This window comes from Lithobates pipiens, unplaced genomic scaffold (assembly GCF_037356315.1).
Source record: "Lithobates pipiens isolate NorthernLeopardFrog02 unplaced genomic scaffold, aLitPip1_a1.2 Scaffold_8, whole genome shotgun sequence".
NCBI classification, from domain to species: Eukaryota; Metazoa; Chordata; class Amphibia; order Anura; family Ranidae; genus Lithobates; species Lithobates pipiens.
In genome coordinates this window covers 556454900-556467874 of record NW_027507903.1, presented here as the reverse complement: position 1 = coordinate 556467874, position 12975 = coordinate 556454900, and the positions used below count along the sequence as shown (strand labels likewise).

Genomic DNA, 12975 nt, shown 5'->3' with positions numbered 1-12975 from the left:
GCAAGATGGGGGGGGGGGGGGGGGGAAAGTCCTGCAAGCAGCGTCTTTGGATCGGTGCTCCTAAAGCGCCCCTGCCATTGAAATCAATAAACCCCTTTTTGGGGTTTAAAGTGCCCCGCTCCAGCCTGCACAGCGCCGGTAAAGGTTCTTTACCGCTAAAGCTCAGGTAACCTGAGTGTCAAAGTAGCCTTAAAGAGGAAATAAACCCTCCTATCCAATTCAGCCAAGGAAGCTGCCATCTTAGCTTCTGTTTGATCTGCAACTGCCATGTGATCAGTCATGAGCCATTTGATGGTTTGACAGTTTGGTTGCGAGCACAAGCAACTGTGACAGCATACCTGGCATGCCGGGATGGAAATAGTTAAATCAATGGGTTTAGTTCTGCTTTAACCCCCTAAACCCCACCACAAAGAAACTGTGCATCGCATGCGGTTGTGGGGTAGCCACAATTCAGTTGAATGGGTTGTGATCGGCAGGTGGTCCTGCCCACTGAATGCAACAGCAAGCCTAATTGCTTTGCACGGCGATTCAGCTACATTATGGTGGTGGCATATGGTAAACCCTTGTCCGCTGCCTTTGCAGCTTAGGCCAGTTTCACGCTGAGGTGATCTTCTCGCTGTATCAGTGCTAGAAATAGCCACTAAATAACGCCTGAAAAACGCCTCCCATTCATTTCAGTGTGACGTTTCACACTGGGGCGGTGCTCTTGCGGGACATTGGGAGAAGTCCTGCAAGCAGAATCTTTGGGGCGGTTTGGGAGCATGGTATATGAAGTGAATGGGCAGCGCTTCAAAAGCGATTTGGAAGCGCTGCAGCATGGGTGCTTTTAACCCCTTTTGCTGCAAGCAGGGGTTAAAAGCCCCCTGCTAGTGGCCGAATAACGGCACTAAAGCACAGCAAAACAAGCGGCGCTTTAGCGCTAATGCCTGGGCGCTGCTGTGTGAAAGTAGCCTTAAAGAATTAGTTCAGCTTTTGCCAAAAAACTGCCTATGCAGATAAGGGGAGTCTACAGATAAAAACAAACTGTGCCAATTCTGACTAAAGTTGATTAATGCCCTTGCTATAGGTGTGGGCCATTTACATCCCTCATGAAACCTGACTGGAATACTCCCAATGTCCTAGGTAAGGATGAGCTCAGGTGCGTTCACAACTCCACGTGCCCACGCCTGCCAGGAAACTGACACTTCTGAGCGCTAATCGCAGGTAGTGAGACATTTCCCGATCTGTGTAGCCGCGGATTGGGAAATGTCTCACTTCCTGTGATTAGCGCTGCGGAGTGTCAGCTTCCTGGCAGGCATGGGCAGGTGGAGTTGCGAACACGCCTGATCCTTACCCAGGACATTGCTAAGTGAGGCCTTGTCATCGCTGCTCACCTCCATCATCACAGGAGTGAGCTCTCAAATGCTGAACTCAGAACTACTGCATTGGGTAGAGAGAGCATGTGAGGGGGTTTGAATCAAGAAAAAGCTCACTTCTGTGATGATGGAGGTGAACAGCAATGACTAGGCCTTACATAGGCCCCTTTCACACTGGTGCGCTCAGCCATATTTAGCGACACTTTACCGTCGTTTTAGCGGCGCTGATTGGCCGCTAGCAGGGCAGTTTTAATCCCCGCTAGCGGCCGAAAAAGGATTAAAGCGCTGCCCCATTGTTTTCAGTGGGAAGGGGCGCTTTAGGAGCGGTAAATATACCGTCTCCTACAGCGCTCCAAAGATGCGGCTTGCAGGACTTTTTTGACCGTCCTGCAAGCGCACCGCTCCAGTGTGAAAGCCCTGAGGGCTTTCACACTGGAGTACACTGAGTGGCTCTTTCAGGGCTCTTTCAGGGCTCTTTCAGGGCACAAGTGCTTTGCAGGCGCTAAAGTGCTAAAAATCGCGCCTGCAAAGCACTTCAGTGTGAAAGGGGCATTAGAAATGTCCTGGGAGTAGTCCAGTCAGGCTTCAGTAGTTATGTAAATGTCCTACACCTAAAGCAGGGCCATTATTTCACTTTAGTCAGAGCTGCACGGTTTTTCTCTACAGACACGCCTTAACAAACAAGTCCAAAGAGCACCATAGAAACTCATTAGAAATCAGTTTTTGTGGTATTGCGACAAATGGCAGAACAGATTCATGTCCATGTCAACACTGACAGAACTGTTCCAAGCATCTTCCCTGTGACATGGCAGAATGGTGCAGGCAAAGGAGCTGTAGAGTTGGGAGACAAATGGAAACGTATCAAGTATTAATCAATGAGCCCCCTTTCACACTTGTGCGACTTGAAATTGGCACAATTTCGCTGGGGCTTAAAGCAATGTCTGTATCTATGGACCTCAAAGTCGTACCAAAGTAGTGCAGGGACTACTTTGAAGTCGCACAGATATGAATGGTACTCATTGGAAATCATGGGGTACAACTTGTTGTCGGACTTTGTAGTTTCAAGTCACACAAGTGTGAAATGGGCCTTATAGGAAAATTTTTGTTGCAGAATTACCACAAAAATGCCGCAGAGCAACTACACATGTGACACAACATATTCCACCAACATGGAAGAGATCTTATTTACCTCCACTTTCCCTATCACTGATATGGTGTTGAGGTGTGTTGGTTTTTATTTTTTGTTTTTTATGGATTTTTTGCAACAAAAGCACTATGCAGCAAACGTATCGCTAATAAGAACTACCGGTATCTGACTTTGTTGCACGTGTCTGTACTAACAATGAACCTGTTGCAGGGTTTTCATGAATTTGACAAAAGGCGTCTGACTACATGCTTACTACCAGAAATGTGTCGGAATTGCCCCCATTGTGTTTTTTAGGTTGTCATTTCATTAGGCCTGTGTTGAGCAATACAGCCCAATGGACTTGGTGTGAATGAGACCTGAATCTTGCATGCCCTGAAGGGGACAGCTGTGTGTGAATGGTGCCCATGTCAGCCTTGTGTTGTCTTTGTAGCACAGGCTGAGGATAGGATTTCGGTGTGTGAATGCAGGTTGTGACAGGTTGGATAAACATGCAAAATATTTCTGAGAACAGATGGTGAAATCTGTTTACCCGGACGCACTTGTCCTTTCCTCCAATCACCATGTGGCCTTGTATTTATGAACACCACCTCGGTTGATAAGAGATGTTGTTTTTATAACTTTCCCCAAATCATCACCACACAGACTCTGCATGTGCAGAACTTGATGTTTACCAGAGACAACATCCTCGTCTTCATAGGAAGGAAATGTCACTAACCACCAACGGCTATCTGGTAACACTACTAAATCTTACAGCTTCTGTCATTAGGTTTTTACCAATATCAGTCTTTTGGAGCAGCCTCCAAAAGACACTTAAAATAATTGTCAAGCCCTTGCGAAAATTAATTTATGTGGTCAGTGGGTAGAATGGCCCTTACATTTGGTGGTCAGCGGGAAAGAATGGCCCTTACATCTGCCACAGCTCTGAGAACTCCCAGCAACCTCTGGAAGAACCCAGGTTGTGAGTGGCTGCTTTGGGGTCTCAAAGATCCATCCACCCATTATTGATATTTGTTGATCCTGGAGAGCTTAACCACCCTAGTGCCCATTTAGTTTGACAGTATGGTGCATGTTACTGCAATGCAACTTACATGCTATATCACCTTTGGATAGCATTGCCGTGTACCAGGCTTGGAAACATTGCTGCATGTACTTTTTAATATTTATTCAATTTACATTTTTTATTTATTTTTGTCCATTTTTTGGTGTGTTGGCAGCCCATTTTTTTTTTTTTTTTTTTTTTTTCATCTTTTCTTACCTGAGGCTTCCTAACCTCACCTCCGGTGGCTGAAAGGAGCAGTGAAAATCAAGGCAAATATGTTCTGTTCTTTGGCCAACATTAAAGTGGACCTGTTGGGCAAAATACATATGTGAACTAGCTCTTAGAGAGCCTTAAAAAATAAATAAAAGTAAACCAATGCAGCCGCCCACACCTAAGGCTGGTAAGCTGCCTTTTTTTTCTTTCTTGGATTTATATAAAACTGGTTTGCTTGAATGACTTTTTATAGCTGTGCCATCCAGAGCTCTATTTTATAACGTCATGCTAAATTTAATATGAGAGTATCTGAACCTGCCTATCCCTTCCCTGCTATGAACAAACTCCTGAAGTCACACTTGTGTCCTCGTCTCACTCTCGGTGTCACCTGGTCACCTCAGGATGGATTGTATGAGGTCAGAGCAAGCAACAGCTGCAATTCCAGAGCTCTGTGTGGCACAGCAGGGCCGCCTGGCTCCATGTAACCTTAATCCACATCCAATTTCTGTATGAGCCATCTGTGAGTCATGCCATACACATTACTGGAACCTTACTGGACTGTGAGCCAGAATGGACACAAAGCAAGATGAACTAAACCAAGCTGTTACCAATGAGTTTATAGGGCTTCATTCACATTGACATGCATGGTTTTATATGCATTTTAGGGGACATTTCTAAACCCATGCATTTTATTTTAAGCCCTTATTCACACAGTTGTAATACAAGGTACAGGTGTTTGTGTGCATCAACGTGCAGACCGTCTCATTCATGTCAGTTGGGTCGCAGCGTCTGCACGGACACAGTCGCTGCTCCCATCCATGTGGACATGGCACACTGTTGTACATCCATGAGAACGAGGCCTAAATGGTACGATTCACACTGTACCTTCTACTGTGTTTAGGTACATTCAGTTTAGCTGTGTTTAAAGTAAACAGAACTCTGTGCATCTAGGAGGAGATTAGATTAGAGCTTTTTTGTAAGGTTTGTATATACTGCCCTGATAATTTCTCCCACTCTTAAACAAACCAAATAAAGGAGGCTAGATTGAGGGCCTATTTATGCGTTTTATTGCACGCATTCTGACACGCTAACATGCCTGTGTTAGTTTCCCATAATAAATATAGTCTCTGTTCCCTTCTCAGTGTTGTATTGTGAAATATATGACCTTTCCATTTTTCTCTACAACAGTGTATTGGGAGGCCCAACAAAGTCAATGGTAGTACATATAATGTGTATTTTCATGTATTGACAAGCCCTGGTCAATGCCTGTTAAATTCTACCCATTCCAAATTTTAAATGCAAAAAACGCATTGAAATGCATAAAGGAAACGCGCCTCGACAGGCACCTGCCTAATACAACAAAAACTGCACATAGATCTAAATGGGCCCTGAATGTAGCCTAACTCGTTCTGTATGTAGCAGTAAATATGACTGGCCTTTTCAGGCAGTAGTGTGGTTATTTGTTTCAGCTTTACATGAGAGAGGAAATACATTTAGTGGTTTTGTTGCAATGTGAGTGGTTTTGTTGCAATGTGTGCTTTGCCTTCACTCCCCATGATCCTTTTTTGTTCCTGAAATCTAACACTGCTTTTTTCTGTTTAAATAGATTTTTATGTTTTTGCATAACAATGACTAACCACGGGAACAGCAAAAGACTTTACATTACCCAAAAATACTATTAAAAAAAAGTGCTTTTTCTGTTTTTAATTTACCCTGTATTTTCCAACATAGGTAGTTACCAGGGAGTAGGTGCAGGTACGCACATTACCCCATCACAACTCCTCTGTCCCCCAGTCCCAGGGAAGAGCTGCAAAGCAGCGCATGCAGCATGCTGCTCAAAATTGTGAATGTAGCCAGGGAACAGAATTGTGTAAGGAGCAGGGTGCAAGGCTCTGGAGTGCGTATTACACAAAGTGCAGGACTTGGAGTGTAAATTGTAATTGTGCAGTGTTTGTATAGCACTGGGCTCAGGCAACAGTCTCTCCAAGGGTTTAGGGGTGCGTATCTCATAGGGCACAGAGCTCAGATGTGTATAGCTTGCAAGGTTCAGGAGTGTATATTTTGCAGGGACCAGGGTTAAAAAGTGAATATATTGATTTCAAGAGTGCCCATTAAACAGACCATAGGAGTGCGTATGGCATAGGGCAAGCCCCGATAATTACCTTCCCATCACTAGTCCAGAGCGGTGCAGACCGGGGCTGCTGTAGAAGAGCAGCTAGTACTCACCTAAAAGTGCCATGGAAAAATCCTTTACGCTGGCTGGGTACGAGGGCTGCAAGAGGATAATCTGCTGCAAGGTGGATGCAGCTGATCGCCTCCTCTGTGCCATATGGATGGGTCAGAAAGGGTTTTGCATTTGGGCTGCCTGAATAGCTGCATTGTCACTGTTAAATACAAACTGACAGAAGAAGTGGGCAGTGCAGTGCAGAAGACTTCCTCTGCCAGCTTCTGTGTTTACAAGTGACACGTTGGTGAGCACAGCCAGTGACGAAGAATGCAGCTGAGATGGGTACTTAATAGTAATATTTCTTTACTGCCTACAGTAAGCCCAATTGATTGTTTCCTGACTGCAGACATGGGGGGGGGGGAATCTCCCTAAATCGTACAAGATACAATCTGACTGTATAATCTTTGTACAGTCTTTTAGATTTGCCAAAACTGTGTAATATGAGCACTTACCATACCTAAAATATCCAACAGTTTTATTTATCGCTGACTTTTCGCCCAATGCATTGGCTAATTTATCTAATAATTGAATCTAATAATTTTTAAATTATGTTGAAATTCCGCTCCAGATGATGGTTATCCAGTAACTTTGATTTAATTGACATTATCATCAATAATGTTTATGGGGGGGGGGGGGGGGGGCAGCACTTCCTCATAATTAGGCCCTAATTAGAAGTTTTCACTGTTCACTAACTGATGTTTCTTATTAGATGATTTGGGAAAAATAAGAATCTAACAAAACCGGTTTACTGTCTTCCACAGCTCCGACTCTGAGGGAAACTTTGACACGCCTGAAGCAGAAACTCCAATCTCATCTCCAGTGAAGGAGCCAATGCGAGGTAACCAGCACTGAGAATGTCTGTCTGTCTGTCTTTACCACGTACGGTATATGGTAAAATCTTTATGAATGTGTCTCTCTCAGCGAGACTGTATCATACAGGAGAATTTCATCCTTCCTCATAATTATAACAGAATTGTTTCCCTACTACTTAGCCAGAGGGGTCTCTTGGTAAGTAGGATGAGAAGGTCAGCCCAGGCTGCCCTGAGACTATCAATAAGCTGGCCGTGGAGCTCAGGTGTTAGCTAGACAATAAGGTGAAATATGATACTGAAAAAGTATAGTTAGATTCCAATTTTCAGACAGTCTGTACTAATAGTGGGTTCTTCCCTGAAGCCCACACTGCCCCATCTACCTAATGTTTTCTCAGGTGTCCATCTTCTGAACTTTAGCTCCCTCTGCCCAGAGTTCATACTACAGGTCATCTCATGCATGTCAGAGCCACTACAAAGCTCCTCTATGGCCAACCTGTTAAATGCAGTACACCAACAGTAAAGCTGGGCCATACATGGGAAAATCTAAAAGAATGAAGATCATGTGTCTCAGATGCAGGTGACCCAAGCTGCAGCAGATTTGTTCATTGGACTGGGAGACAGTCTCATGTCCAAAAATTCCAATGCACACATTCCTGAAAGAATGGCTGTATGTTTAAATGGGTGCTGAACCGTGAGCAGGGCAGGTGCAAGGATTTTTGACACCCTAGGCGAAACCTAACTTTGCCGCCCCATTGGCTCCACCCCTGACTCCACCCCATTTGCCCTGCCCATGTGATAGGAGGTGGCGCGATACAGGAAGCATCGGCTGTGCTTCCTCTAGCGATGGCTCGAGTACTGCGCCTCTATTTACACTACCGGTCAGACAGAGTAGCTGCCTGAGACTGAGTTAGTTACATTCTGCAGCCTGCAGAGCATGCAGATGCAGAGGGGAATCAGTGGCCGGGCGCCCCTAGGCAGCAGTGCACCCTAGGCGGCTGCCTAGTTTGCCTAGTGGTAGCACCGGCCCTGACCGTGAGCAATCAAACTGAGGAATGTCACAAAAAAAATAAAAAATAATAATAATATGGGTCTAAAGCTTTATTTAGTGATCACATCATTACAGCAAACAGCAAAGTTTGGGAGCCTCGCAGGACCCTTTCATCAGGCATGTGACGATCAGTAAATGTGATGCCACGTTCCCATACGGGCACATCTGAAGTATAATGCATTTTAACTTGCAGCAGACAGGGGTGCTCTATGGGAATCCAGTCCGAAGATTCCAACGTACTTTTCACAACCCACACATTTCTGTCTAAGTGAGTGCTGAAATGACCACCAGCTGGAACCGTAAGCAATTTAGAATGAGGAATGCAACCAGCACACAATGGGTCTCCAACAAAATGGGTCCAAACCTTTTATTCATCAATCACATCTTTACAAACAGCAATTTTTTGGAGCCTCACAGGACCCCTTCATCGGGCATGAACCCATTTTTTGGAGACCCATGGTGTGGGGTGGTGTTCTGGTGGAATTCCTCAGTCTCATGTCTATGGCACAATTTGTGAACCCAGCCTGACTATTCTTTTTGAGAAAATGATCGATCAGACAGATACAGGAGAGCTGGGCATTCATGAATGTAAATGAACGCCACACTTTTCACTTTTTCAATAAAAAAAAAAAACATTTTTCTTTTTCTTTCCGCTTCACAATTATGTGGCACTTTGTGTTTTGGTCTATCACATGAAATCCCAATAAAATTAATTTATGTTTTTGGTTGTAACATCACAAAATGTGAAAAATCTATTTATGCATTTTATGCCATGACAGTCATTGAATTGGGGGGGGGGGGGGGTTTGTTGGGACAAATATGGTTCTTGCCCAGAAGCCCTTTGAGGGCCATGCGTAATATTTTTGGGCACACAAGAGGAGATTGGCAAGAGTGGAGACATAAGGGTGATAAGGGATGGTGTGGAGGCACTAAGAACTTTGCATAGAAGCTGAATGCCACTGGAAAGGGCCACTTGGGAAAGTATTGAGTACATTAGTAAGGGCTGAACTGCCACAGGAGGTAGGTGTTGATAACATTGATACAGAGCATAGTGGATACAAATGATGCAAAGCAGGGGAGAGCAGAAGCAGGCTGGAAAAGGGAGTTGGGAGAGAGAAGGGCTCACAATACAATGTACTACATCACTAAGGATGGAGTAGAGCAAAAGGGGCCACACATAGTGTGATGATTAAAGCAACTGAAAATCTGGACTGCCCTTATTGTAGTTATTGCAGAAATACAACTTCCTGAAGAATCTTTAGAATTTGACCCTTTTTAGATAACTGATCACTTTCTACGCTTTTTGGTTCCTGCTACTGGGCCCCTACATCACTGCAGGACACAGGAATAACATAAGGGCTGGGCCAATTGGTCTCCGACTGTGGCCCTTTGCTTTCCTTTAGCTGGCTTTTGGGGCAATATTTCATCATTTGACACCAACAATGGGGCACAATTCCTCCCAATGACACCAACAATATGGTATAGACTCTCTCCTTTTTAAGGGGAGGATTTTGTACATTGTTATTGTAGCAGCAGAGGTGCTTTAAAGGGGAGCCAAGAAAGGGAGAGTGGAGCACTGAAGAAGAGACCTTCCTGAGGGTGCAAGAAGCTTCCACCAACACCAAGAGGAAATTCCTTTCTGTTTTATTACTATACAGAAATAGGAGGAATGCTACAGGACGGGGAACCACCACAACTCCAATGTAGTTTGACATGTGGCCAGAAACGATGCCAAGGAGACCATCTAAGTGATCTAAAAAGCCAGTGGGTTTTCCAATATTTAAAATATCAGTTTTGGATGACCTGAAGTGCTGTAAAATGAAAATCTGGATTGTGTGCAATGATATTCTCACTGTAGTGTATGATGATGGCGGCCATGTCTTTGTAACGTTTACATGGCTCATTCCTCTATATCGCATATTCTGCATCGTGTGACTGATTTTGCTCATCGCTAGAATATAAAAGCTTTATGCTTCCTGACAGCTTGTTTTGCTTGGTGTATGATTCAGATGTGCAGTATGTGGGCGAATGACTCACGGGATCTGAGGAATCCAAATATATCCCACAATCTGCAAAACCGCTCTCTGCCTGGCCCGAGTTCTTATATGTATATATATGTTCTGAAGACTTTTTCTGAAGACACTTTAACTGCTCATAATTCTTTGTGTTCTCCATAGAACCGCTCACAATATTTTGTGTTCTGATCTTCCTGACCCCATTATTGAAACAAAAAGAGCTGCTGAAAACATTCACAAATGTGCCTGTAAGACAATGAGCTATTTGGCAATCCTACAGTCTTCCTGTGCAGCTCTCTGTTCTATTTTCACTGCTGTGTTAAACTACAAGCAGGCTTGAAAGCAACAGGAATTTTTCTTCTGTTCGTTTACTGAACAGGAAGCCATCTGTGCGTAGGAAAATATTATTCCTTCTGTTAACTTTTTCCATTTTTATATTATGCATCCATATGCATAAAGTATACATTATATAAACCTGCTGGCAGTTTGTATTTTTACTTTACTTTTTTTTTTTAATCCAAAAACAAACTCGGTTTCCTTTTTAGGCTTTCTTCTATTTTCATCTGGCCAGAAGGTCTGTTTTTCAAAAGCACAATCTCTTCCGCAGAATGTATCAGTTTACATGGATGAGACAAACCGTTTAATGCTGGCAGGGGTGGTTAAAGCAGAGTTCCACCGAAAGATTTAACTTTTCCTTTAAGGGAAGGTGACCCCCTGACATGCCACATTTGGCATGACATTTATTTGGGTGGGGGAGCGGAAACTTTTTTTTATTTTTTAAGAGTGTTCCAGCTCCCCACTTCCTCCCCAGTCACCATGGCACCAGAAGAAGGATCACCTCTCCTCCCTCCCGGCAATCATCTAGGACACGTCCCAGGTCCCAGATGATTGCCAAGCCAGTCGCAGAGTGTCTCGCACATGCGCAGTGTGTGCGTAGCTGTGTAGCCCCCCCCCCCCCTGCCGGTAAGAGTCTGATTATTAAGTTAGCAGCTGTAGTAGCAGTATTTGTAGCTGCTGACTTATTTTTTTTATTGTAACTCCGCTTTTATTTCTTCATGTAAAGGAAGAAACTGTTTGCTGTAACTTAAAGTGTGAGCTGGAGTTTGGCTTCAAAATGGGTTTATGGGCAAAATAAAGCATGGAGACCTGGATGGATGGGGGAGTTTGTTTTGAATATTAAAAATTAATTAACCTGTATTTTCAGTTTGTGGTGCTCTGATCCTTTTTGGTTCTGCTTTAAAATGGTTATACAGGCAAAAAAAACTGCAGTATGCAGCTATACCCCCCCCCCCCCCTCGCCCCCAGCACTCCTAAAGAATCACCCGAGTCCAATTCCGATCCAGCGATGTGCATGAGAGCAGCTGCTCTCCAGGCTCTCTGCCTTCTCATTAGCTCTGGCTGCTGTCAGTCGCAGCCAGTTTAGATGGGACAGGGCCAAGCCCCATTCTGTGAGTCTTGCAGACACACATGGCTTGGGAGTGAGCATGTACTATGGGGGGCACTCAGAAAAATGTAGGGGCCAGGGGACTCGAAGAGGAGGATCGGGGCTGCTCTGTGCAAAACCATTACACAGAGCAAGAAAATATGACTTGTTTGGTATTAAAAGCATTTACCGTATACTTTATTTATTTATTTTTTTATTTATTTTTTTTTGAATCGCTTTAAGGCAGCCCAGTCATTTTAAATGGATTGTTAATATATTGCAATGTATGTTTTAAACCATCTGCACTGTTTAAAGAGAGTTGTGGTGCCCTGGCAAGGCGTGTTTGGGTGCTAATGATGTGGCATTGCACTGCAGTCAGTTTTGTGTATTACTGTACATTGCAGAAAATACATAGGTTGCCACAAATCACAGATTTAAATCCGGCCTAAAAGTATTTCCTGGCTTCTTTATTGGACTGACTGGCTCCTGAATTCTATGTTTGCCCCCCCCCCCCAAAAATAATTTCTTCCTATAACTATACAGTAGCTTTACCAGGAGGTTATGGTGTAATGTACTATTTAACTGCTTACATTGGCAAGTATGTTGATCTCCGTTTTTATGAACTGGATCTTGTTTTAGCTTTTGTATATGTGTGTCCTCAAAGTGCATACCAACCCGTACTGGAAATGAATGTCAAAAACCATCCTCTCTGGAGGGATTCCTGGCATTTTTCTACAACCGCCTCTAGACATCTGACTCTTTAACCCCTTCGCTACTAAATCTGGATAATCAATATTGTGGATGGCTTCTGGTGACTGGAGCATAAATGGCACTGTTACCCATATCAACCAGATTTTACTATTCACATAAAGAAATCATGGCAAATGTTTACTTATTATGTGCATTCAGAGCACTGAGCCTGATTATTGAAAAATGGAACATGAAGCTCTGGTCCATAAGAACATATAGGTTCTTGTTTCATAGAAGCACCAGTCCATAAGAACATACAAGTTCTTGTTTCATGGAAAGACCAGTCCATAAGAACATACAAGTTCTTGTTTCATGGAAAGACCAGTTTATAAGAACATACAAGTTCTTGTTTCATAGAAGTCATGGCCTATAAAGACATACAAGAACTTGGTTCAAAGAAGCACTGGTCCATAAGAACATACAAGTTTCCTTTCTCCAGTTTCCATCCCACAAAGTGCACATTCTGCCTGGTCTATTATGGGAAACTATAAAAAAAAAAATTGAAAACCTGATTTATTGATCCCTAGGTGTATGTTATTTTTGGTTCACATGTCTTGGTTGTGCGGGAGTTTCTGGGTGATTTGAGGTCAGAAGACGGTTTCACAAAGAAAGTATGAACAATGTAGGCAGTGTCTAACTCCATGACCTAAATACAAAACCTTCCAAGGAAGGAGGGATTGGGGAAATCCTCACTGAGGGAGACAAAGCGTGATGTGTCACCCCACACATCCCAAGTGAGAGATTTCTGCTTCAACGTTCAATGACGCTAAATGATTCGCCAACTCTAAGGGACATTAAATGATGCATAGCTCCCAACTGTCCCTGATTTACGAAGGGACTGTCCCTCATTCCTCCTCATTTGTCCCTCCTTTTGATCTGATCTGTATAAATAGATAAAAAGTGCATTTTATATACATCAAAAAGTGTTTTTGAGTACTAAACCTTT

The 12975-nt window shown here is 43.6% G+C and overlaps 1 protein-coding gene across 6 annotated transcripts in view; it reads left to right on the top strand.

The window, feature by feature from the left end:
- TACC1 (transforming acidic coiled-coil containing protein 1) overlaps positions 1 to 12975 on the top strand; it is a 215365-nt gene that overhangs the window by 95435 nt on the left and 106955 nt on the right. For 5 of the 6 annotated variants that reach the window (XM_077469970.1, XM_077469968.1, XM_077469966.1 and 2 more), the window contains exon 2: positions 6743 to 6819. In XM_077469970.1, coding sequence (XP_077326096.1) covers positions 6813 to 6819 — 7 coding nt within the window. In that variant the 5' untranslated portion in view covers positions 6743 to 6812. Of the gene's footprint in view, positions 1 to 3131; positions 3234 to 6742; positions 6820 to 12975 lie in introns of those variants that run through there. The other variant, XM_077469971.1, reaches the window with a different exon arrangement.